This window comes from Manis pentadactyla, chromosome 7 (genome assembly GCF_030020395.1).
Source record: "Manis pentadactyla isolate mManPen7 chromosome 7, mManPen7.hap1, whole genome shotgun sequence".
NCBI lineage: Eukaryota > Metazoa > Chordata > Mammalia > Pholidota > Manidae > Manis > Manis pentadactyla.
Window position 1 is genome coordinate 17,483,165 of NC_080025.1, and position 26,571 is coordinate 17,509,735.

Genomic DNA, 26,571 nt, shown 5'->3' on the forward strand with positions numbered 1-26,571 from the left:
CGGTAACGTGCCGCTGGGGGTGGGGCGTGGGGCGCAGGGGGCGCAGGGCCTGGCGGCTTCCAGCCCGCTGCACAGGCGGCCCTGCTCTTCTTACTCTGAATCCCAGGCGGTGGCCTCTGGCTCCCAGGAGCGCGGCGCGACCGCCCCTCTGCGTCTCTGCACTTAGAGACGGTGCAGCGCTCGGACTTGCTGGCCTTTACCATACAAGTCCACAATCAGCGCAGACTCCCTGAGAATTTATTATTTAGGGGCGTTTAGACCGTAGTGGCACTTGTGTTTTTAGAACTGCTTGAAAGTAAATTCACCAAAAGAATCATTTTAATTTCAAACTATTCCCCACCCCCCCACCAATATTTTAAATGTTGGAAAATAACTCAGATTTAAATCTAAGCCCTCCGTGTAGTGGCTGCTGGCTATTTAGCAAGCCCATGGCTTGCACGTGATGGGCTCTGCTGGGGGCGCTGCAGTGTGCCTTCACGTGCTGGGGCGCTGAGTGGGGTTCCCCAAAATGCCCCGTGGAGATGCCCACGCCCTTGGCTCCTAGGGAACGCCCGGGTGGCGCAAGTCCTTGGGCGGGCGAAAGGAAGGACGCACTCCGCCCTGCCCGACCTTTTCGTAGCGAGGCAACAGTCTCTTGGAAGCCTGCCCCGCTCTGTGTCCCTGTCCCTATCCCAATGTCACGGGCTGAGCCTTTGATCCTTGGGCAGGAGCTACCGCCTGGCCGCAGCACACCAGCCCTGCCACGTGTAATTTACCGAGTCTCCGCGGGTCTTTCCAGCTCACAGCCCTTGTTGAAAGAGGCACAAGAGGGGACCCGGGTGAGGCTGGAGGGCTCAAAATCCTGGGGCTGCAGCCTGCTAGTTGGGCGAACCTGGGAAGTGGTAAGACCTCTCTGTACCTCCTTTACCTGCAACGCGGGGTTAATGACTGTATTCACTGCGTGGGGAGGTTGAGGATCAAAGGAGTTAATACAAGTGCTTAGCACAGTGTCTAGTACTGACGTTCCACAAAAGCCCAATTTATGCTAATTACCGTAGAAGGAAACCCCTGCATGTCGTCATTGAAGTGCAAAGAAGAAAAGCTTGCCTTAGGCTAGCTTGAGCGAGGCTCTTTGCAACCACCACGTAGGCACATGGGTTCATGCTCAGGGTTCAGAGGCTGTTTGAGACGCTGTTGGTGAAGTGGAGGAATACAACGGAGGCACAGCCTCTAGTACGGAAAGATTCATGAGGGTAGCTTATATGACGCATTTGGATAGAAAAAAAAATCACAGCTCTGGAGAAAGCAGAAAATTGAGTCTCAGATTACATTTTTTTCCAACTCTGTTTGCTGAAGGGATGAGGGAAAATAATAGCCCAGCAGAACTCTGAATGTAAATCTATCAGCAGCTCCAAGAGGTTGACGAATTCAGCATCCATCTGGACTGCAGGCTGGTCCTCAACAGAGATAATTTGCAGACCATAAGTGTGGAATTAATGGAGGCACCCAGTGCCATCTTGGCTTGCAGACTGCTGCAGATGGCTAGAGGGGTGCCCTGTAAGTCAGCAGCCCCCCTAATAGAAGAACTAAAGTCTTAAGGAATGAGTGTCAAATAGTTAGCAGATGTGCATTTAGAAGTTATTTCGAGACTTTTTTTTTTTTGAGAAAATATTGGCGATTGTGTGTGTTGACTGTTACTGTGGCGTGCCAGATTTACAGCGTGGCCCAAGACTGGGTGCATATTTTTTTCATTAGCACTACTGTTTAGAGTTTAAAATGAAGCACAGCAGACTGACTTTGTCTCCCAGCTGCTTTTAAAAGTTTGCTGTTGACAAAAACAGATTTTAATTCAAGCAGAGTGACACCTTTACACCAAACCTGTTAGGAGGTCAAGAACAAGGACTGACTTGGTTTCCTGACTCTGAAAAGTCAGAACAAGTAGCTTCCCACTTAAATCTTCCCCTAGAATGAACGAGGAGCTCAGTTCCTTACCTGTGTCTTAACTTCCCAACTGTAGATCTTATGAGAAACACCACTTACTCCTTAAAGAGTGAAAAGGTTGAACAGTTAAGCAATTAACCATCGCTAATTGAAGGCAGTGTTCCAGGTCTTAATACACTGGACCCACCAAACTGTTTTCCTGTAGAGCAAAGGTGAAAGGCCAGTGGCGCTTTAACCTAAGGTCTTTTTTGGTTTGTTTATTTTGATGTAGTTGTTCTATACTATAGTTCAAAGAGCAAAGACCAAGCAAAGTTTAAGAGTGTTTTCACATTACAAAGGGGTGTCTGGTTGCTTCTGGAAAATATACCAGATGAAGAGAAAACCGTGTTATGATTTTAAACAAGTTACTGTGAAGTGAGTGAAAAATGTGTATGTTACGGAAACTCTTTATTTGTCGAACTAGCATGCAGCTTGAAGGGGCTATGGGAGGCCCTCATGAGATGCCCTCCAGTCAGAGGCTTGGTGGGATTCCAAGAGGTGGTTTCAAATACAAAAATAAGTACTTGGGTTTCCCTTGGTATCCCCATGGAGATTTTAAGCTGTGATGCAATGTTCAAATGAGAGTGGTATTTTTATGACTTAGGCAAGTAAATATGCAACTTGAAAATATTCAGGGAAGGGTGATTTGGTCCAGAAGAATGGGGGCATCCAAAGTACAGTGGGTGAAGTGAATTGTACATTTTTTTAAGAGAGCCTTGTGCTGGACAGGATGGTCCAGTATTCTAAACACAAGTTCCTCATGCTTAACTCTCCTTCCTAGCAACAGGAAGACGGAAATGAGACCATTCCAAAAAAGAAAAAAAAAATAGACCCCTGAAGGGCTGCAGACAATACTTGACCCACCCTGCATTTACCCTGTACAACCAGAAGACTTGCAAAAATAAAAATAACTTCAGATGTTTCCCCTTCCGCCCTGGATATTGCAAAGTACTAAAGACCGAGCTCTCAGTGCTTCAGAACATTGTAGCAAAACCCAGCCCCATAGTGTAACTGGCCTGAGGCTCCCATCATGCCAAGCCTGTTCTTGACATTACAAAGCAGACCAGCCTTTCATTTTTAATGTTTGCAGAGTCCAGTGATTAGAATGATAAGAGTTGGGATCAAGTGGAGGAGAGAGAATTTAATTTCTAAACTTAGTCATTCCTCTCGGTGTCTGTGAGTGCTTGTTGTAGCAGAATTTACCCCTAAGATATGTAACTTTGAAGTTGTAGGGCTGTAACACAAAGGAATGATCTGTACAGCATTCAGGACATAAAAAATTTTCCTTGCTGTGGTGGTCAAAGTGAATTAATGCCCAACCACAGAAAGGGTAGATAAAACACTGTGTCCTAAAAAGTGAAGTTCCCAGTTCCTCTTTTCCATGACCATGAAATGAGAAGGAAAAACCTTGTATGGAGCAGACTTTCACAATCGTCTTTTTATCTGGCCCTGTGTCCATTGCATATGAAGGAATTTGGAGACTTGAGGGTAATTCCTCTTCTAAGAAAGAAAGTGCTGTAAGACTAAAAAATGTTTCGTAGGGATGGGTCTCTGGTATGAGTGTGGTCAGTGGTGTTTTCTTTCAACCTCAAATTAGTCAGAAATCTAATTAATGTAAAAGGGGTAAGATTCCCAGCTGAGAAGGGCTCTCGCTGTCCTTTCCTTGTGGGATCCGGTGTTATTGTTAAGGATTATTCATGATCAGTGATAAGGAGTTGGGAATAGTCCTGCTGAGGTCTTTTTAATTAGGGCTCCTGGGTCTGAACTTTTTTCTCACTAGCTATTTCCCTCCTTGCCATCATAATTAATGGTGGACAGGAAGAAAGTCTGTCCTCTGTAGTTTTAGAATCCGTCACAAGCAAGTTAGTCTTCTCTTTAAGATACCTTTTTTTTTTATTTTTATAAAAAATCCAGAAGCTATTAATGGCATAGTAATAATACTGCAGAAGCTAAAAACTTTCATGTAATCTGCTTTCTTTGTCACATTTCATCTTCACAGCAACTCCTCAAAGCAGATGTAATTATTCCCATTTTACAGATGAGGAATGTGAGGCTTGGGGGGTTGAATCCCATCACCCACTGTACGTGCAGGAGCAGGGATCTCAGCCTAGCATCTGTGGCTATAGAATCCAGTTTATGGAGATTTATCTGGCAGGAGTTGATTCAATTTAGGAAACACTATTTGGTGGCCAGATAGAGCCTTATACTTACATCGTGGTTTCCCAGGAAGCTCATGCTCATTGAGTAGCTATAATGTTAAGAGTCCAGGATTGACAAATTTGTGGTTTCTGCATCCCCTCTCTGGAGCCTCTGTCTTTAACATTTGGGGGAGGGGGCTGTCTTTACGTGTTCTAGCTTCTTCTGACTGTGCCAAATAATGCCTTCTTCAGTGTAAGTATATTTAAAAAGTATTTCTAAGGGAAAGTTTTCTCCCAATGTCCCTGAAAATATTTGAACAGCATCTTGAAAATGCCTGCCTATTAGGACATTATTTCCTTAAAGGTGGAAAATTATCTTCCAACAGGTAGAAAATTATACCTTGCTAAAGTCAATAGTATACATTGCTGAAGTGGGAATCACTCTCTATCCATCATTTATCGTTTTTTTTTTTCATTCTGCTACTAGATTGAGTTTCATAGTGGAAAGTATATGCTCCTTTTCTATTCACACGTCCCTCCGCTTGGGGGCCTTTCCTGTCTTACCCCTGCCCATCCCCAAGAGAAAAATCAAAAACTAACTGGAGGCTGAGGTCAGTGAAGCCTGAGTCCTCAGATGCCTTTGACACCTCCCATCCACATTTTGTTCTGTTCCCTGCCCCACCTTTGAGTGTCCTGCAGAGAGGATTGGAGGCTGCTTCCTGGAGCTTGTCAGAAAGGCGCCTTCCTCCTCCTGGCAGGAGCCTCTGGAGGATGTCTGAGGGACAAAAGTTTTCCACACCCTGAGGTTGGAGCATTTCCCAGGCTGCAGCACTTAGAGAGCCATAGAGCAAGGGACCTTGGAGGTGAAATGGCCTGTGGCCCGTGCACTGGGCGGCAACTACAGCCATGCCTAGCCCATTGTCACACTCTGGTGACAAAGTAGATAGAAGATGCTGAAATTCTGAAGTCATCTTCACCTCTTGAGTCTAGAGAAAGCACAGACTCATAAGGGACCATCTCTATAGAGCTCCCTTTTTCAAACTGTATAGCATGAGAAAAGGATCTTATGTAACACTTGTACGTTTGTAAAAGTAATTTTGTAGGAAATTCCAGAACTTTGCAAAGGAAGCCTGGAAAAATATTGCCTCTTCCCTACTGAGGAGCAGCTGAGATGCCTGGAAGTTCGGTGACTAGCCCAAGGTCATATGTGAGTTGAATGGAACCTCAGACCCCTTCCTGCCCACATGTGTAAACAAAATGAGGATCTTAAATGTGTTGGTAGGAAAAATTCATCAGTTTTAAAACCAGAAACCCTCCTAAACTAAGTAGATACACGTGAATCAAATTTTGACCATCAGATTGTATGTGTTTTGGGGGGGCTGGGTGCCACAAGCAATTTCGATGAAAATAATTCTTTAGCTTACCGGGAAGACAATAAACCTTGTTTTTTCTTACACTTCCTGGCACAAAACTGAGAAAATCAAATTGAATAGTGTTTCCTGTTTGAGGTTAAACATTGGAATAGCTGGAGGCAACTTATATGAACCAGTATCTGTCACGTTTTATTTTCTTTGATCTTTGATAAGGCAACCTGATGTTTCACTCTATATTGATTTTCTTTTCTCTGTCAGAATGGACTAAAATTTGAGTGAAGAGTTTCTTTAGAATTCCTCACTATTCTCTTCATTTCTAATCTAAGGTTTTGTAGCACTACAATTTGCCCAGTATTTTTGTTTTCTTTGCTATAGCACCATAGGACTTACAGCAAGAGACAAACAAACTTGAGGGCAGGGAGAGGGCTTAGTCTAATAAGCTTTGCTAACATACAAAAAAGAAAGAACTAAGGTGCCTGCCAATATTTAATTACAGGGGGGAGCTATTTTAGGTTTGTGACCAAGGTATTTTGCCTTGAATAATAAGTTATAAAGGAAGTGGATTATATAATCTTAAAACATCTGCTTCACTTTGTGAAAAAATGGGACTCAGAAAAATAAGGTCCCTTAAAAGTACATTTAGATTGTTTCCTTTCTTGAAATTGTTTTCTTCACCTATGCAATTGTCATCTTTAAAGGGCTTGGTATTTTAAGAGCCATTTCAAATCATGTTTCTTAGCCATGCTTGGTTTGAAATGCATAAATATTTGGTATAGGATACTAGAATTATGTGTGTATATGGGTGTAAACCAAGGTTTTTTATTGCACCCCAGATTGAAATGAAATAGAAAAATATGATGATGCAGTATCCATTTCCTTAATAGTCTATTTTCATTTCTGTTCACTACTTGGTGCTGGGTATAATGAGTGCTGATTTTTGATTAGTTAGGAGATACTTTCTGTTCCTGGAAATTATTGGATCAGTTTAAGTCTGGAGTGCCTGATAGAGCCATGACAGCAGTGGGCTCAAATTAATACAGAGCTCTTTGCCTCTGCAAGGGAAGAACACACCTTTTTTTTTTTTATGTGAAATAACAGTATTTTGTGAAGATGAGATCTAAATGACCCCAAAGGGGATTTCAGTTGGTTTCATTTCTGCTCTGCCCGATTGTCATGCACGTGATCCCAGTACAGGCCTGCAGGGTGTGTCTCCCAAGGTTTCCTTCTTTCAAAGCAAAAGCCATTTATTAAGTTGTCATCACATCACTGGGGAAAATAGCTCCTTTTTTCCCCCTTTATATTATTTCTAGGAATGTTCTTTACTAGAAAGTAAGCTATCTTCCCCCAAAACTCAAGCAGGAGAAAAAGAAAAAAAAAAAAACACTTAAAAAGAAAATTCCCCAAATCTTCCAGTTTCTCACCTTGTACTGAAAAGAGTCTGGTGCCTTAAAAGGGAGGGTAACTTTCAAACCTCTAAAAGGGAGGTAATACTACTGAGGGTTACAGGAAGTGCTCTAACCTGACAGAGCAGAATGGCGCTGGAACGCTAAGCAGGTTACCTGGAACCTTCAGCGGCTTCCTCCTCTGTAAAGGGTAACGAGGTTGCTCCAGGATGCATTTCAGCCCCCAGCTCGCTCGCCGATGCTGTAGGAGGCAGTGGCCATAGCCAAACCAGAAGCGTAAAAGGTCAGTAAGCAAAGAGTTTTCTGTGGATCTGCAGTATTTTCTTCCTATAAGGATTAATTTTGGTTTGAGGGCTGTAGACCCACACATAAGCAAAAACATTTAGCGTTTTGAATTCCCTGTAATATGAACATAGGCGTCAAAGGTCAAATTAAGGAACTGATCCATTAAAAAACAAATTAGAAATTTTAGCAATAAATATCTGTGAATTTATAGAATTGGGCATTCAAAGCAGTTACTGTTGTCCTGATTGTTTGAGGGAAGAAGAATGTCCTCATATAACTGATGACAAATGTGGAAAAATAAGAATAGAAATGGAACCTATTCTTAATGGTCATTTTAGGAAGAAGGGTGAATGGGCATAAAGGAAATCTGAGTCAGAAACTTGTGGAATTACAAAGCCTGTGGAAATCCCAGCTTTTATGGATGAGGAAATAGGTCCAGGAACATGCATATTCTTACTGCTACTTAACTAAGCAGTGGGTTCTTTCTGGAACTGTTTTCCTGACCTGTCACAGCGGATACTTTGCCCCCTTTCTGGAAAGGATTCTTGGGAAGAGTTGGGACACTCAGATGGAAAGCTATTTTACATCTGAGGAAATGACATGGCTGCTCGTTGGTGGCTCGGTGGGGTTATCTGCTTCCCACTTCCTGCCTCCCCTTCCTTTATTTCGTGTTACAGCAAATCCAGACTGTTTGCCTCGCTCTCACAAACACATGTGCTTTGCCATCTCTCCACCTAGCATTTCTGTCTTTTTTATTCCAAACCTCCTCTCCCGTCATCCAGTCTTATACAAAATTATAAAGATTATAACCGCTCTTTAAACAAAGACCAAGCATAAAACATGCTCAAGCACCTCCTCCCCGCACCCCCCGCTCCCACCTCTGAATTCATGCATCACATTTCCTTTGTACTGTGCAGAAGTTCTTAATTTCCTTTCCTTTTCTTTCTTTCTTCCTTTCTTTCTCTTTCTCTCTCTCTCTCCAAGAAAAAGCTATATGTGAGAATAATGCATTTTAAACTAGTGGCTTTGGTAGGTAACGAGTAACATTTATACAATGGAACAGAAAACTGTAAGCCTGAATTCCCTCCTGTAAGTGTTCTTTGGTGAAATGTTTCACATGCTAATTAATGCACATCCTAATATATCCATGTATTTGTGTACATAAAAGTGTGCATATATACACACATATATATTCATGTGTGTGCCAGGTTACAATGTAAACTGTATTTCTTATTGTGGATCCTGGTCAGAAAAATTAAGACCACTTCACCAGAACAGAAATCATATTGTGGTTTATGTCTTTATGTAATTTTATTTACCTAACAACTGCTGTGTGCCCCACACTATGGTAGGTGCTTGGGATGATGTATCAGAGAGCAGAAGAGACGAAGAAACTTGCCCTTTGGGAGACTCCAGAGGGCAGAGACAGAAAGTACACATAATAAATAAGAGTTTTGAAAGATGAGAAAACAAAGCAGGAAAAGGGGTCTGGAGCCATGAGAGGGGACCAGCAGGACTGGATTGATCAGCCTGAGGGAGTGGCGGTGGCAGATGATGGGGTGCGACTGGGAGCCAGGGTGTGTCGCCCTTGGCGATGGACCAATCAGTGCTGCCCGGCCCAGGTCACTGGGAACTCAACCTGAGGACCTTAGACTAGCCCTTAGGGAACCGGATGTTTCCTAAGCAGAGGACCATCGGACGCCAAGTACCCTTCCGTTTGGCCTCCTGCTTCTGTGCAGGAACCCATGTCTTTGACCATCCCTGAGCACACTGGCAACACACGGAGTAGATGTTCAATAAATAAATATTGAGTGAAGGGAAAACTGAAGGATGATCAGCTTCACTTAAATGCATGACTGTACTAGAATATACCTAAGGATGGGTTTGGGCCAGCTACTGTTCAGCCAAACATCCGTAGAAATTAAAATATCATGGACTGCTCTTCCAGAAGGCTCCTAACTGGTTTCTTTCAGAATATGCACAGCAGATGTTTAGAATTTTTTTAAGCACCTGAGGGAACGAATGTTGCTAGTCAAAATCTTTGCTATGAACAGGTAACATTAGAGCTTAATAAATGTCAGTATATACCTTCTGCTATCTGACTGAGCCCAATTAGGAATCGTCATTTTACATAGGTAACTCCTGGCAACCAGTCTTCAGCAGTTGTGTGGGTTTAACACTTATTTTTATTAATTGCAGAGAGAAAGGGATCAAGTCATTGTTCTTAGTTTGTTTTTTAAAAAAGAAAAATATTAGTGAATTCTTTCTTTTCCTTAAATATATGGGTCTGCTGAAGAGTTTGGATTGTGTCTAAAGGGCAGTAGAGAGTCACTGAAGAATTTTAAGCACAAGAGTGACATAATGAACGATGTGATTTATAAAAACGAATCTAGGGGCTCAGGGGAGGACAAAACTAACCAGAGTTCAGTTGGGAGGCTGTTAAGGTCATCCGGGGAAGAGCCCAGGAAAATGGATATGAAGAATGTTGTCTGGCTCAGTGGCTCTCAATCCTGGCTTCCCTTAAATATACTTGGGAAGCTTCTTTAAAAGTAAGCTGTCTAGACTGAAAAAATCAGAGTCCCTGGGAGTGGGTGGTATTGATGGTTTTAGAAAACTCCCCTCCCTGCATCAGGGCTGAGAGCCTGCCGAGATCGAGCTTTTAAGGCTCGGGTTTGCTTCTCCAGTGGCCGCCCTGTGACACCCACCTGCCAGGTAAAGATAGGCTGTTGGTGGCCAGCTGCCCACAGTCCTGTAAAATTGGCCACCTTGATGGAGGCAGGAGAACCCAAGAGGATCTTCTTGCTTGTGAAGGAATCTGAGTGTTCAGGGAAAGGGAATGAATCTTGGTTTGGATCAGAAAGACTGCCTGCCTTTCACACAGCTAGCGTGCTTCTCAGTGGCTATAAAACCATCAACAATTTCATGAATCTTTGGCCACAAGGCTGTCATGTTTGTGGGAATCCAAGGAATCTGGAAGATGGCTTGAATTTTCTTACGTGGCTCCCTTTCCTTAGAATTCTATTTAAGAGGTAATTCCGTGTAGCTGTAGCATCTGCCTGAGTCCTGCTTTGGGTAGCATGTTGTCCCAGAAGACAGGGAACCTGAGGGTTTCCAGTGTGCAGACAGAGCAAACAGAAGGTGGAAGTTACCACCTCCGGCTTTCACCCAAATTACTCTTGCTCAACCAGCTAAGATCAGCAAGTTCAACAGAATGTGACTTGATGGGGAATTTCTGCTTAACTCCCTCTTGAGGGGAAAGGGGAAGATAGGAGTCATCTCATCGTGCCAGGAAACATGCAAATACGGCCTCATGGTTCCCAGCCAGACACAAAGGGTCTCCCAGACCTCATTCATCCACTACCACCAACCCTTACAGCTCTTTCCAATAAAAATTTCCTATTTCCTCCTTAATACATATGTCTGTTGTTTGCTTAGAGAAAACCCAAGTATAAAAGGTGTCATTGTATTTCCATTGTATTTTTAGTTTCTGATGGCATTTTTTGCCCAGTGGGGACTTTTTTGACAACTGTGCTCCCAGTTTTCACGTTACCCCTCACCTACACTGAAGGAAAAGTCTTACCCCTGAGCCAGTGAGAGGCCTCCAAAAATGGTCATGGGCAGGCAGTGACTGGAGTACTGCCCTGTGTACATGGTGCTCTTTAATATTTTAAATGTCCATTGTTACATACTTATGTTAAGGGAAGAACCTATCTTGCTCATTGCCATGAGTCTTAGTTTTCTCTCTCACCCTCCTGTGACATTTCAATGTAAAGAAGGCTCATTTTTCAAGAGAAGTGGTTATTTCTCTGCATGTTTCCTCATGTGTGTATCTTGGGAATGATATTAGTAGTCCATGTTCCAGGATTATTATAGGGAATAAGTGGACTGAAAGGCAGTAAGAGCTTAGATGGGGCTTACACGTATGGCGCGCACAATGAACGGAAGCTGTGGATAGGATTGTTGGGAGGCATCAGGGAAGACTGCCTAGCAGAGGTGGCATGGCGCTAGGACTTAAAGGATGAGTGAAATTCAACAGTGAGAGGATGGGGGAGTATTTCAGACTAGCAAAGTCATGGCCATCTACGTGGAGAGATGAGCACCAAGTGTACTTTGGCTGCGACATAGCAGGCGTGAAGGGAGCTGGAATGGGAGGTTGGTGCCACGTGAAGACCTAGAAACCACGAAGAAGTGTTCAGACTTGATTTTCTAAGCAGCAGAGCACCAGTGGAATTGGAGAGGCAGAGACAAGATCTGAACTGTAACTTTGGAAGATTGACGAGCAGGTGGCAGGTGGATTCTCAGGAAGGAGAAAAATAGGAGACGCAGAGTGTTAGCTCAGAACTAAGAGATTAAAGGTGAAAGGAGTGGCCTGGACCAGGGGATGAAACTAGAAAGGGGATTCCCACCAGGACTTGGTTGTAGATGTAGTTTCTCAGGTGCATGTCTTATTAAACAAAATGGAAATACTGATTTTTTTAACTAGTACCTCTGTTGCATTGTTACCATTTTCTCTTGGTGATTGGAAAGGGGTGGGAATGAAATCAGTAACTATTCCATTTATTAAAAAAATCAGTGACCAACGACTTTTTTCAAGGTTTTGCAATTTTCTAATTTCTACAGAAACAGCAGTTTTCATGAACCTAAGTTTTCATGAGAGGGCATTTTTAAATGTAAAATAGATACAGGCTTGTCTGTTTCCTGTGGTTTCATTCCTAAATGAAAGAAATCCTCATCTATTTTAGGGTAAGGGAGAGGAAGGGTAAATGACTGGATCTCTGCAGTCCTTAAAGGTAGAGCTTTGGAGCCAGTGAGCCTCTAAGTAAATTACCTGCTGATGAAGCAAGACTTCACATGCTTATGTCATTTATTTCCAACCAAGTGGCCCTAAGAAGAGTGACTGCTGGGTCACAGCTTCTTAGATCAACTTTTGGTCATTTGGGGGCATTTCACCTTCTTAGCGGTGGAAAGTGAGTAAGAGAGTGACAAAAGCAGGCATTTGAGTGTCCGTGAAGTCCCATGTGGCCTTAAGCGGGTGATGTATGTGACCACCCTTTGTATTTTGTAAATAAATGTAAAGGTTTTTTTCAAAAAATGATACCCTACCACCTTTGTGCCTCCAGCCATGAAGCCATTGCAATAAGAAAATCTGGAACATGCTGTAAAAAGGTGGCCCTGGCTGGTGAGGTGTCTCTGATTGCGGCTTTTGTGCCTGTGCTGACCTGTTATGTCTGAATGGGGTCAAAAAAAGGTGTCCAAAAAGGGGAGACTACGAGTATTTAGTCACCACTTGTTAAGTGAGATTCTAGGAAAGCAGGCACATGTGCTTTTAACAATCTACTTTTCATTGTCTAATAGTCTGTTCAGTGGAAATAACCTCTAAAGAGACAGAAGTGAGTTGTTTATAATATTTTTTGAAAACAAACACACAGCCTTTTTCTTTTCCCTATCTCTCTTTGAGCAGGGGCCACAGAGCTTAGAGGAAAAAATAGTTCTTTAACATGTTGAGCTTTTAGATACTTTTTTTCTCTAATAATGTCTCTTTTTTAATTTTATTTAGTTTCCTTAGTTCCTTTCTGAGACAAGGTTTGAATATAACTACATGAAAAAAGGTTAAACACAAATAATTCACATTGGGCAATTCTACATATTCTTTTATTCAGTGCTAACATTGAGATTCTACACATTTATATCAACTTGATCTTTCAGCCCTGAATTCAGTCCTGCACCTTGTATACTTCTATTTAATAGGGCTACTTTTATTGCTACACTGAAAAGATTCATGGAAATAAACTTTGCCATGCCGTTTATTTGCGCTCTCCTGCCATGACTGTTTTTAGTGTGGGTATTAACTAGCTCCCCGGGAGAGAGCACGCTGTTTCTTCTTTGGCACACTGCATAAGGACATGCCCACTTGCTTTAATGAGTTTGTGTTCTTAACCACCTTTTCTCCAAGACCAAGAAACTCATGAACTAATAGGTAAAAAAAAAAAAAAAAAAAAAAAAGCATTGATACCATAAAGTTACTAGACAAAAGTAAGATATGTATACTTACATTGTGGATTATCTGCCTCCCGTCTGGCTCAGAGGAGAGATGCTTAAGGATGGTTTTAGTCTGGAATAAATTAAGCAATCTTGAGACATTTATAAATGAGTGAATAGCCTTACCTGCCTCAGCACTCTAAGAGCCTGAGGAAGGTGGGAAGATAGTTGAAAGGATATTCTTTGGGCGAACAGAGAAAGTAATGAATGGGCCCCACCTCCTCTGGGAGGCAGTTTTAACGGGATTGTAAATATGTGCTTGAGTGAATTTGAACACAGTGAGTCCCGTTGCCCTTGGCCTTTCTGTTTATCAATACCATCTACAAAATGTTAACCACAGGGAAGCAGAGCTTTATCAGGGGTTTCAGCCTGCCAAGATTGTGGGCTTTATTGACTTAATGCCCTCCAGGTCACCTGACAGCCTGGCCTCTCGGCTGCTGGGTGCACCTAAGGGCCCGGGGTCTCAGGCCCTGGGGCTTTCCCGCATTCCTGGGTGGCAGGGGGCCTGTTCCATGGGTCAGGTTAGTTCTCTTACTTTGGGGGCAGATGTACTTCATGGCCTTTTATTGATGTGAAAAGTAAACCAAGTTAGACCATCCAGGCTTAAAATTAATTATTTAATCCCTCTTCAGCTTTTTCATTATACCCTGTTTTTGTAATCACTTGTAACCAGAACCGGAACCGGAAGACAGAGTAACTTACTGCTGGGACCCCTTGTTTGTTTTGTCCTCTAAAGGAAACGTGAATAATTATTTGCATTTTTAAAAGGCTGGAAAAGTGCACACCATTTTAAAGCATTTGGGTTAAGTGGGGTTTTGGGGGTTTTCTAGTTTTGTTTTGTTTTTCTGACTTACCTGTTTTCGACAGACATCATGCTTTTCCTGTATAACAAAACCAGGGTTTATTACGGAAGAAGAAGCATGCTGAGGTACATATTACTAACACTCCTGTCTTTCTTCTGGTCTATTCTAGAAATTGAAGCCAAAGAAGCCTGCGATTGGCTACGGGCAACAGGTTTCCCTCAGTACGCACAGCTTTACGAAGGTGAGCCTAGAAGGCCATTCGATTGGTTGGTAGGTTAGATGGCATAATTAATTATATCCTTGGCTCATGATATTATTGATGTATGATTCATTTTCAGACATTTTATTATTTATCTGAATATCTCATTAAAGAAGCAGCGTAGCAAGGTGCTGAGACCCCCCACCACTCAGAACCAAGGCCAGGACCTTGATGACAATGCACCCACGAGCTCTCGCATTCGGTGCCCTCTGTCACCCCCGCCCAAAGTAATTGTCATCCTGAAACCTCTGCTTATCATTTCCTTGCTTTTCTCGTCTATGGTTTTATTGCATTGTCCTAAAATACGTATTTTGTATAAAGCTGTTTTTACCTTTATGTGAAAAGGTTTTATGCACTATGTAGTCTTGTGGGATTTTACTTCTTCACTGGTTATAATGTTACTAAGATTCTTCTACACTGTGTCCTTGTAGTCCCCCCAGTTTCACTGCTGCGTGATTCCGCATTGTGTGGATAAACCAGTTTATTCACATCCACACTCTGACTGGGGGTTCTTTGGCTGTTTCTTGTGCACTGAGCTTTACAGACATTCTTGTACATTCTTGTTCTCTTGTGGTCCATGTGCAGTAATTTTATCCTGAATGTATACCTAGGAGTAGAATTACTGGGTAATAAAAAATATGTATTTTTTCAGTTTTACAATGCAAATTTTTCAAGTGTCTCTACCACTTTTCACTCCTACCAGTAATATATAAAGATCCTGTCTGTCCACAGGCTCTTAAAACTTGATATTGTCAGACCTCAGTTTTTGCCAAATAGTTATAAAATGGTATCTTACAGATTTTGACTTCCATTTCCCTAATCATTAGTGATCATATACGTTTCTTCCTATCACCTGGCCATATGTGTTTGCCCTTCTGTGACATGTCTCATGCCCATTTTTCTCCTGAGTTGACAGTGCTTTTCGTAATGATCTGTAAGAGCTCTTTATTCTAAGTACGAAGCCCTTGTTGGCCATGTGTTACAGATACCTTCTTTGGGTTTGTAATTAGGCTTCCCACTTTGTTTAGGTTGTCATTTGATGAATATTATGTTTTCTGTGGCAAACAATTTTTTAGTTAAGGAAAATGGACCTTTTTAAAAAAATCAAGATCAAGGCTGAATTTTTACTCCATCATTTGTCATCAGTGCCCCAGGATCCACTTAGATGCCGAGGCCAAAGATGAAGAGCTCCTGGGGTCTTGCTCCTTCTCTGTGCCTTGGCTGGGTGTGGGTCGGGCTTGGCCGTGCACCGTGAGATGAACAGGCTGTTTGTTTACACAGGAGTTTCATGATGTGCCATCTGAAATCATTTATAAAAAAATTACAGTTATGAACCAGCGAACTCCATTTTATGAGTAATTTTTCAAGCAAAGGTTGGGTGAATAGTGAAGTGATTCCTAAATTTGGATAAACTAAATAACTTCCAGGGCTTCCTCACACCTGCGCATTTTTTCTTTCTTCAACTCTACTGAGATGTGGGCTCTACATGGTGTCTCTCACTAATTCATTCCTTCATCCATCCAATTCAGAACAAGCCACTGTTAAATCTGTACCAACAGGACACCCCACACTATAGTACCCACTTCATAGTTTATAAAATAAAACCTATTTCAAACCTCAAAGAAGACCTTTAAGGGATTGCCAGAATCTGAAAAGCAAGCATAATTTTGGTTGATGTACATTTTAAAAATACATCTTTTTCATCACTTAAGAAGGAAGGAGATGTTAACAGATGGTTAGCCACCGTATGACTAAATCTCTAGAAGATCCAGTTGAAATGACAGCACTTAAATATTTTTACCACGAATGTTCAACATTTTTCACAGCAAATAAAGATTTTAAGACATGTCTTTTACTCTTCCGTCCTTCTAGGATAATGACCATCAGACTGTGTCCTGAAGCAATGGCACTAGGCTCTCTGTTGTAGCTAGTGGTCATTACCAACCTTATAAAACGTGAGTGAAATCTCGTGAGCCCATGCTAAGAATGGCTACATATGTGAGCCTGGAGGTGCTAGATGTGACCAGCAGATAGCCTTGAAGGATATGAAGCCAATGGGGGAATACGCCCCAAAGCAAACTGGGCTCCCCAGAAATCATAGAGGTCTTTTTATTTCCCTAGGTCACTGAGCTTAATTAATTCATTACCTCCTTTACTATATCTGATCTTCCTTATTGCAGCCCAGATTGACTGTTGTGATATTTTACCATGAAGATGGATTCAGAATTACTTTATTGGTAGACTATGAAAAATATTTTACTATTCTTCCATTTCAGAGAACATCTCCAGTTCCTTTTTCTTTCTTTTTTTTTTTTACAGGCATTTGGTTAATTTGCATACTTACTATGGTAGAGTTGCTTATCTTCTCTTAAGGAGAGAATTTTGACCTATTAACATTTAGCGTATCTCTGTCTTTCAGTAGGACTGTGGTGGGGGCAGGAGGCAGGAGATGAGAGACCAGCATTCTGTTGAATTTTCAATTTACAGCTCTCCTGGAGATGGGGAGAGATAATTGCTTTTGCAGTGGCAGTAACATTGCTGTTCTTTTGTTCCCTTTGTTCTCCTGTTTAGGAATTAAGTTTCCTTCAATTATGTCCATTTTTGGTGTTCGCTTGCTGCCAAGCAGCCCTTTCTTGGGATGCTATGTTTGCTTAGAGCCAGTTCCTGTCTCTCTCTTACTTCTTTCCAAATCCTAAAATGCAGGCTGCATTTTCGTACATCATGTTTTAGGATCTCTTCACATTCATTAAGTATTTCAAAGCATAAGCCTGCTTTTGAGGTATGCTGTATATTGTTCTGGGCTATGATTTCCCCCCTTTCATCCGCCACTCCGTGCAGTGTGAGCCTACACGCCACACCAACCCACACATTCCTTGTCTTCCTGTTTAGTATTATTTTGGTCCCTGGCAATTTATACTTCCTGCCCTTAAACACAAGCTGGAAATTTAAATCCTATCCTGAAGAACGCTGAGAACTTCTATACATCAATAAACCATCATCTTTTAAAAGCCAGTCCCTTCAGAAAGAGTCTAGGCAAGTAAGAGAAAATGGTCAGCTCTATTACTGAATACTTGGAGTTCTTGATGTCTGTTACAGTGAAATACAGCGCCACCACCTTCAAACAGCCTTACAGCTTGCCTTGTTTGTATTAATAGTCTATATTCACCTTAAGCCTCTCATCTGCACTAATGGATTTCCACTAATCATTTGCCTAGGAAACTGGTCTATAACTTGATAAAGAGATGTGATCCCGCAGTACTGAATTTCCTGTATTTCTTCATAAATCCTTGGGTTGCTGCTACTTTACTCGTCTGCCTGTGTTCTCCTTCAGGGAACAGTATCAGTAACCTACCTCTGGTCTTCAGAAAAATGAACAGACTACAACGCTCATGTTAGTTTTCAACACTGTAAAAAAAAAAAAAAGTGCTCATAAGTATTATCTCTAAAAAATAGATGACTACTAAAAAGTAAGAACAAACATCCATGTACTCCCTGTCAATCAGAGAGCCAGAGCATTACTAATTACTCAGATTTCCAGAACTATCAATAACTACCGTCTCTTCCAGGATGCAATGTTAGCCATTTCAGAAGCCAAAGAGGTGTCTTTTTGTTTGTTTGTTTTGGTTTTGGTAACATTCGCTTCCTTCTGTGCTGGCTTATCTCACCCATTCATGACCCACAGAGTTGCACGGAAGGACTCTTACTCATATAAGTATTCTGTGAGAAGGTCCATTATTTACCTTAATAGCTGGAACTCCAAAGGGGAACGACTTGCTTTATCTGGTGGCCATTCCAGAGCTGCTGTAAACCTCCACAGTGGTAGTGCTGGCTGCCCACCTCCCTGCTCTTCTTGGATGTATTTATCAACAATAGATAGAAAAGGGAATTCTTCCACTGAATTGACTTTCCCCACCCACCTCTTCTCTGTTCTGATATAACTCTTAAGTGTTCTAAGAGTATTGACCTCTTCTACTGATAGGGGATTTGGGATTCTATTGTTCCACAGTGGCTTGATAGCTGGCCTTTTGTGCTAGGGGGAGTTATATAAACTCCTGAAAAGCCATATGCAAGTGCTAATATTTGTTTTAAAATAATGTATCCTGAATTCTCTTCAGCACTTCATGTCATGCAGACGGTTAGATTCTCTTCACTACCACTTGCCATTGTTCTGTGGATCTTTTCTCACCCAGTTTTCCATGACCTCTTCTCTGATTAAATGTAGGCAAAGACATGCACGGGAGCAGGGAAAAACCAGTCACATTAAAAGGGAGCACCTTCTGATATTCATTCATGTTTAAATTATAATCTATAGCAGAGGTCTATTACTTTGTTTGAAGGTGGAATGGTGTTTTGAACCACTTGTCTTTGATAGGAACAAATATTTGAGTCTGCAGACTACTTTAAATCTAAGTTTCTTTAAGATTCCAATGGAATTGTCTTCAGTTACTTCATTCTCCCGTAGCACTTGATAGGGAATGAGGTATCCTGTGCACAGTAGGTATTCAACACATTACTTTGTTTCCCTCTGCTAAACTAGGCTAGGTTAACCAAAACTTAGGTGCTCAATAAATGTCATTGTTTTTATTTTTCTTATAGATCTCCTGTTCCCCATTGATATTTCTTTGGTCAAGAGAGAACATGATTTTTTGGACAGAGATGCCATTGAGGCCTTATGCAGGTAAGTGGAAATATTTTGAGTGTTTCCTTTTTTTCTTCTCTGTCCTTTTTTAAGAGAACAGTACTTACCACCAAGATGGTTTTATTTGCTTTTGTTCAAATTAATTATGTCAGGACTTTGTTAACAAATGGAAATAGTGATTTAAACCTTTTCATTAAAATAGGTAAAATCCTGATATTTAGTATTGCCATTAAAATAGCACTGTCCTAGGAGGGAGGTACTCAAGGAGCACCATTCTGTATTTTATACCATATGCCTGTGAAACAGATAACATTCAGATGGTTTGGGAACTTGGAACCGGGTTGTTTTTTTCAAAAGGCGTTGTAATTGCACAGCCCCAGCCAGGTCCCCTAACAGAGTCAAAGCTGCTGTTCCATTGAATGGAAATGACACGTTTGGAGGACTAAGTGGGGTGCAGGGGAGTCCCAGCATTCTGGAGTCAGGAGACCATTGTTTGAACTCAGAAAAGTTTCTCTCAACCTCTTCAGCTTCTCCAGGTACAAAGTAGTAACAGTATGCTTAAATAAGGTTATAAAATAACTCAGCACAGCCACTAACATACGGTAGACACGTGGTAAATGAGCATTGGTGTGGAATGTGAATAAACTGTCAGAATTTCTTGTTCACTATGCGAGTAGGTCTTTGGGCTTAGGAATAGCTGGTAGGTTTTAGTGAAGCAAAAATAATAAAACATGTGGCAGACAGTAATGGAACACTGATAATCCTTCCAAATTCTTCATGACATTTTATTCATCTTTAAGTTATTCATCCATTATAATTTCTCTCAACACCCGTAAGCCATAAAGGCTACATGCTGGGGGGAAAAGTATACAGAGACAACATTCATATGTTGATTTAATTGCAAAATTGAAATAAATTTCATTTTATTTTCAGCATTTATTGTAACTTGGAAAAACATCGTTAAGGTAGAACGACAGTTTCAGACAAAGAAAGCAGTGGTGGCTCTGTGAAAGTACTGCTTTTTTGCCTTTCTTATGGACTACAGTGTTTTTTTGAATCAACTAAGTTAAGTAGTGGTTTTAGGGAAAGGTACGTAGGATGTTTAGAATGGAGTCTGAAAAAGTGTAAGGAGAAATAAAAGCCATATTAGCCACAGAAACACTGTCACTTTTCAAACCCACTTAAATGGCTGCTTAGAAATGCCCAGGGTATGTCCACGTTTTCTGAAAAGAAACCTAATTCCAAGCCCCTCGCTGCATGCATAATATCATAGCTATGTCATCTGGAGCGAAAAAATGTCACGAATGCAGTTTAGGAGGGAAGAAGTCAGCATCTGGAATATAAACTGCTCCAGACATTTTTTAAATGCTTGAATGCTTAACTGCAGGGCAGAATTAATTTATTTTTCAATCCTTCTCTGGTGATAATGCATATAAATGAGCTCACTCATAAGATGTGTCCTAGGAACTTTTGATGCATTGCGTCAGATGATCCATTTCACACATCTTAAGCCACTTAGTGAGTGGGCCGTCGGGACGGCAGCAACAGCTTAGGAATTCCTGGGTCACAGGAACATCGCTGCAACACTGCAGCCTAGGAGGTCATGATTAGGTTCTTGAACACTTTGGTTTTTTTAATAATATCAGTTCAAAACTTAGTTTGAGAAGCTACCTCCCTTTAAAGGTAATAAATGTGTGCTCTTGAATCCTTTGTGAAAAACAAAAGCCTCAGGAACAACTAGACCGTGATCTGTGTGCAAACCCTGCAGTGTACGCTCACTGAGCTTCGGTGCCCTCACAGAATGACATCTCACAGGTGCGGTCGGAGCAGGAAACGCAGAGGTTTGACGTCAGTGTGCTTTAAAAATTATGAGACCCAAATGTGACTCCCAGATTGGCGTATGTGAAGAAAGGCTTAAAGTGCGTTTTCTTTTCAAAAGAGAAATTCTTCGGAAATCACACTAATGGTTATCAACTCAGTGGTCACGGGAAACCCGAAGGTTCTTGTGCACATCATCCACATCTTCACATCCGGTTCTCATGGCAGATGATTCTCCTTTTGAGAGGCCCAAACAAATTCCTGAAGGAAAAGATGGGGGCATCTACAGTATATTGGAAGCATCTTCCTTTGAAATGCTCTGTGGGCCCCGGGCTGTCAGCAGAGTAGCTGGGGCTGCATGGTTTACTGATTATGGGATGTTCCTCTCATCTGCTTGTCTGGCCTCTTCCCATGAAGGGCCAGCAAATCATGAAGCTGAAGTGTTGTTTGAAATCTCGCCTTGTGATTTGTCAGATTCTCTCCAGACTGACAGACTTCTGGTAGAATTCTGTCTTTTGTCCTGTTGAAATATTTTAAGCAGCTGATTTTAAATATATATATGATAATATAGTTACAAAAACTCAGTTGAAAAGAGTTTTACTTCAGTGCAGTATTATTAAATACTTAATGTTTTTACTTAAAATAAAACTTTAATGAATTTATTTTAAATAAAATAATTCTTACATGGTTGTTCTTTCCTCCCTGTGTCCCCCCACCCCAAACACACACACAGATGTTACAGATGCCCCCATGTACACACTAGTGTTCTGCTTGAAGATTTATTAAACGTTCTTATACCTGTAACCTTTGCAGATCTTATTTATAGCTCCTTCGGTCAGAAATCGGGTAGGAACAAATCTTTGAACATAGTCTGCTTGAGGCGGAAGACTTGTAGGGTTAATGTTCCCTTGGGACTGGTCATGCTGCTATCTTAAATAGGAAGTTTGGTAATGACCCAAAGTTACAATTATGGGACTACCAGGTTTTTGGGATTCGGATTGCTAACCAACATTCCTACACGCACATTCGTAAGGGGTTTATGTATTCGTTTCCTTGGAGAGGTTGGCTTTTGTCCCAGTCTTGCTGGCTTTGCTGTGTAATCCAGCCCTGATGAGAAGGCCAAGATGATAGAGAGTCACATTCAGTATTAATGCTGCAGGAGTGATCTGCTTGTCTTGAAGGATATACAGATAATAATGCCAACTGTGACCTCATCTTCGGATAGAATGCCCCTTCTAAAATGTTCTTGGTCTCCCTGTAGCTTCTGAAAAATATTCTGTGTTGCTGTTTTTCTTTGGGATTACAACTGACTCTCCCTATAAACACACCAAAGTATTACATAAATAAGGTGATAATCGTATAGTGATAAATACGTATCCATGCTATCCTCTCCAGTCTGTGCTTATTGTCAGACAGCCCTTGAAATGTCTAAGCCATGTCAAGCACCTGCCGTATATAGTAAGATTTCAGCTTTATTACTATGTCTGTTCTAGTAGAAGGGAAGCAAGTGATGTTTTAAAGCAATTGAACTAATTTCAAGAAAATATCATTAGAATTGGGACAGTTTTTGACTTACTTGAAAATTGTTCCTTTTTCTTGTCACCCCCTCACACTTCTTCCCTGTTTTCATCTTGAAAAAAGGCCCAGAGGCCTGCCCGCTCTACGTTTATCAGGGGGCCTCTGATTCCCTGCAGCAAACCTTGAATTGCTGATGGCCCACCCTTGGGCTCCCTCCCCCACCTGAGCCGGGTACAAGTTGCCCACAGATAAGATTGACACATTCCTGTGGAGCTGAGCCCTGTGAGGGTCCTGGGGGGGTGGGATGACTGTGGCTTCTGGGCAGACAGTGTATGACACCAGAGTTTTGCCTGTCACTGGACAAACCTTACTTAGGATATTAGCTGCTCCTATTTATTACATCATTACCATGTATTTTAGGAAAGAGGGCAGAAGATACTCATGTTTGAATACCAGGTCCACCGTGGTTTACTCTTGTGGACTTGGACAGGATCAGTGACCTTTTTAAGCCCCCATTTCTTCATCTACAAAATAAAGGTAAATAGTGATCCCTACACAATAGGGTTGCTGGGAGCAATAGCCACACCAAGGTGAAATAATACATGTGAGGTCTGGCTAGGACCATTTATTACTCCACTTCAGTACTGTCCCTCTCTAAGTGGGTAAGGTCCCACTGGCAGACATTCTTTGGAGGTCCTGGGGACAAATGAATCCCACAGAAACCCCAGGGAGCAACTTTTGGGCTTTAAAATTGAAATGCCTTTAGCTTGGTGCTGCTGACATAAAAAGATAACACTGACCTTCATAAAACTGGTCTCCTGGGTCTTTTTTGTTTGACTCAAATCTAGAGTCTGTAAGGTAAGCCCCTCCCCCTCCTCCGTAGGCCTCCCTGCCTAGTAAACTTGGTTATAAACACCATTCAACCATTACAGCCCAAATGAAGTCCAGTGGATATTTGATTACAGGTTTGATTCATGAAACCCAGACCTAAGACTAACTGTAAGTATTCCAGATTCTTTGAATATTGAGAACATTTGAGAACTAAAACACTGTGGGTATAAGTCATTAAAGTAATGACTCAAGTATGCCTCTCAGAGGGGGACTGACACCCACTCATTTTAAAGTCTGAACTTTTTCTTAGTTATTTGTTTTCTTCCCCTCCCCATCCACAGGGAGAATTTTCCTGAACATAGGCGCTCTGGGTTATCTTTGTTTATTCTATAAACAGGCTACCACATAATCTATGAAATCAAAGGCAGGCTTATCAGCAGGCAAAAATACTTTCTATCCCTATGCATCAGAGTTGTTAGACAAGTCGCAAGAAACAGGATCAGAAAGATAAAGCCTGGAAGAGGTCTCACTGTCAGTTTGAATTTGTGTGAATTAAATGTGCTTATCCTATCAGAAAGGAAGAATTACACTTACAGGAAAAACCGGAACACCGATGGCGGAAGACAATAGATACACTAAAGGTTCACTAGCAGAAGACTGAGAGATAACCACTTGGAAGATGTTAGAAAGACCCAGGGCCTGAAGGGCTATCAATTCCCACTTTTGTATATTTTTATATATATTCCTGCATGTATAAAGGGTTTCTTTTTTCAGTTATTTATTTCCCAGAGAGATTGTTTTTCTGTTTTTGTTTTTTTAAGTATTTCATGTTCAACAAAACTAAATTATTTCCCTGATTTAAAATTCATATTACTTTTTCACAAGGGTGGGGGGAAAAAAGTGAAAATTTGACTCCTGTTCCAAAAAAGAATCTGATTTTCATGCTTGTATTTGAAGCCTAAAGATCTCGACCCTTGGGGCTACTATATACACATTTTTTAAATGCTCATTTGCATTACTGCTGTGACTTTACCAAACATTATTCTGTCCTGTACAGAAAGTTGTAAAAAGAACTGTGTATTAAAGCTCTTAATTTCCTTTCTGTACAAGAACAACCTAAATTTTTAGAAGGCTGTGTATTCTTTGTAGGAGACAACTAAATTTTGTTTTCTTTTGGTATTTGAATTGTGATTTGAGATCAAATACAGTATATTTCACCAACCACTCTGGCTCCTTGTCGCTGTTTCTTTTTCTGTGAAAGGAGAGGTCACCGGCTTTTATTTCTTGGTACTGTGTGCAGTTATCTAGCAGCTCATCCTAGGACTGTTGGCACAGTACATGTCCGCACTGGGAGTTGTTTGTTCTGTGGAGAACAGGTACCTGACCGTGCCAGGGCCGTGTGTCATGTTACTATAAAATAGTCATACTAAATTAATTGAAAAAACTTAAGAAATATAAAGGTATTTTTAAGCTATTCATGTTTTAAAGAGGTTTCTAATACTCTTCTCAATTACCTATGTTAATGGATTCCAAGAAACTCATTAAACGTGTCAGCTGTTTGGAAAAAAATATTTATCCATCCAGCAGTGGTTCCATACTTTGCTAATGTTATTCCTTTGCTCTGTAGGCGTCTAAATACTTTGAACAAATGTGCGGTGATGAAGCTGGAAATTAGTCCTCATCGGAAGAGAGTGAGTATATAATGCATGAGAGGGATGAGAGGGAAAGGGGCAGAACGAAAGCTGGGCCATGTGTTTTGGAAGAGGTTTTGTTTCCCAAATGCTCAGTGCTTGTTCCAAAAACATCTGAATTTTTTTTTTCTACCAATCTTGTTTATTCTTTTTTTTTTTTTTTTCTTTTTGAGAGGGCATCTCTCATATTAATTGATCAAATGGTTGTTAACAACAATAAAATTCTGTATAGGGGACTCAATGCACAATCATTAATCAACCCCAAGCCTAATTCTCAACAGTCTCCAATCTTCTGAAGCATAACGAACAAGTTCTTACATGGTGAACAAGTTCTTACATAGTGAGAAAGTTCTTACATGGTGAACAGTGCAAGGGCAGTCATATCACAGAAACTTTCAGTTTTGATCACGCATCATGAACTATAAACAATCAAGTCAGATATGATTATTCAAAAAACATCTGAATTTTTAATGCTATAATCCAGTCAAATTTACCAAAGCCCATGTAGCCTTATATAGTTGAAACCAAAAGTTTCAGCCAGCTAATAAATTGTGTTTTCCCTGGTTTTATTAACTGAGATAGAAATGACATTAACATAATATTAGTTTCAGATATACAGCATGATTCAATATTTTTATATATTGCAAAATGATCACCACAGTAAATCTAGTAACATCCACCACTTACATAGTTACAAAATCTTTTTTCTTGTGTGCTGAGAACTTCTAAGATCTCTCTCTTAGCAACTGTCACATATACAAATCAGTATTAACTATAGTCACCCTGCTGTACATTACATCTCCAGACTTACTTATTTTATAACTGGACTTTTGTACCTTTTGACCCCTTCACCATTTTACCCATCCCTCACCCCTGTTTCTGGCAACCACCAGTCTATTCTCTGTATCTATGAGTTTTCCTACTGTTTTCAATCTGAACAAATCATCTATTATTTTGCCTACTACATAACGAAAAGATGAGGTTTGGGGAATCCTAGGGGATTTTGCATTGCTCCCTATAGAAATTAAAGCTGAAATTGTAGGAGCTCTCTGCCTTCCCATATATAGCAGTAACTATGTTTCCAAGCTGCAGAGATGGCAGGGAAGACTGGCTTTTGTGAGATATTGAAGAATAATAAGAGATTTGGAGGGAGGAAAGGAATTGGGGGAGAGAAGGGGGAGGGCAAGAAATCCCACACATTCTAGTGAAATGGTGGCACATAACTGAATTGGATGGTGTTTTCTTCTGTGTATGAAATGTGCAGACCTTTTTATGAGACCTTAGGAGAAGAGGTGGGTGTAGTGCTGGGAGTGAGTGTCACAAATTAGAGTAAACAGGAATAAGTTTGGTCAAAGAACATATTTCTGACTGTTCAGAGTACCGATTTTAATTATCCTACAGTCCCTGACCTGCAACAAGTTGCCTTCTTGGGGGAGTTAAACCTTTTAAACAAATGAACTGGAACCTCAGCACCCACTGAGCTGTGGAGAGGAGTCCACCAGTCAGCACCAAAGCTCTCAACTCATTATCCTGTGAAACACGGGTCATATGATATTTTCCACACCACTGGGAAACATATGCATCCTACTGAATCATGTCTTTTGATATCCTGCCTAAAAGGCTCAGATGCAGTAGTTTGTGTCCTGCCCATAACTCATGCACAATCAGCAAAGATGATCCGTAGCATCTGCAAATGCTGTTTGCTGCCACGACTAGGTATCCGTGAAGCCTTGTTAAATTGCCTGGAGCATGTCTCAGGTTGAAACTTCACAGGACATTTGTGGCCTTCACTCTAGACATCGTGTCTGGTAGGGG

General features: G+C 41.2%; 1 protein-coding gene across 8 annotated transcripts in view; it reads left to right on the forward strand.

The window, feature by feature from the left end:
- Positions 1–26,571, forward strand: part of DLC1 (DLC1 Rho GTPase activating protein) — a 333,929-nt gene that overhangs the window by 292,749 nt on the left and 14,609 nt on the right. For 6 of the 8 annotated variants that reach the window (XM_057505150.1, XM_057505151.1, XM_057505152.1 and 3 more), the window contains 3 exons: positions 14,170–14,241; positions 18,856–18,937; positions 24,693–24,756. In XM_057505150.1, coding sequence (XP_057361133.1) covers positions 14,170–14,241; positions 18,856–18,937; positions 24,693–24,756 — 218 coding nt within the window. The remainder of the gene's footprint in view (positions 1–14,169; positions 14,242–18,855; positions 18,938–24,692; positions 24,757–26,571) is intronic. The other 2 variants (XM_057505155.1, XM_057505157.1) reach the window with 1 other exon arrangement.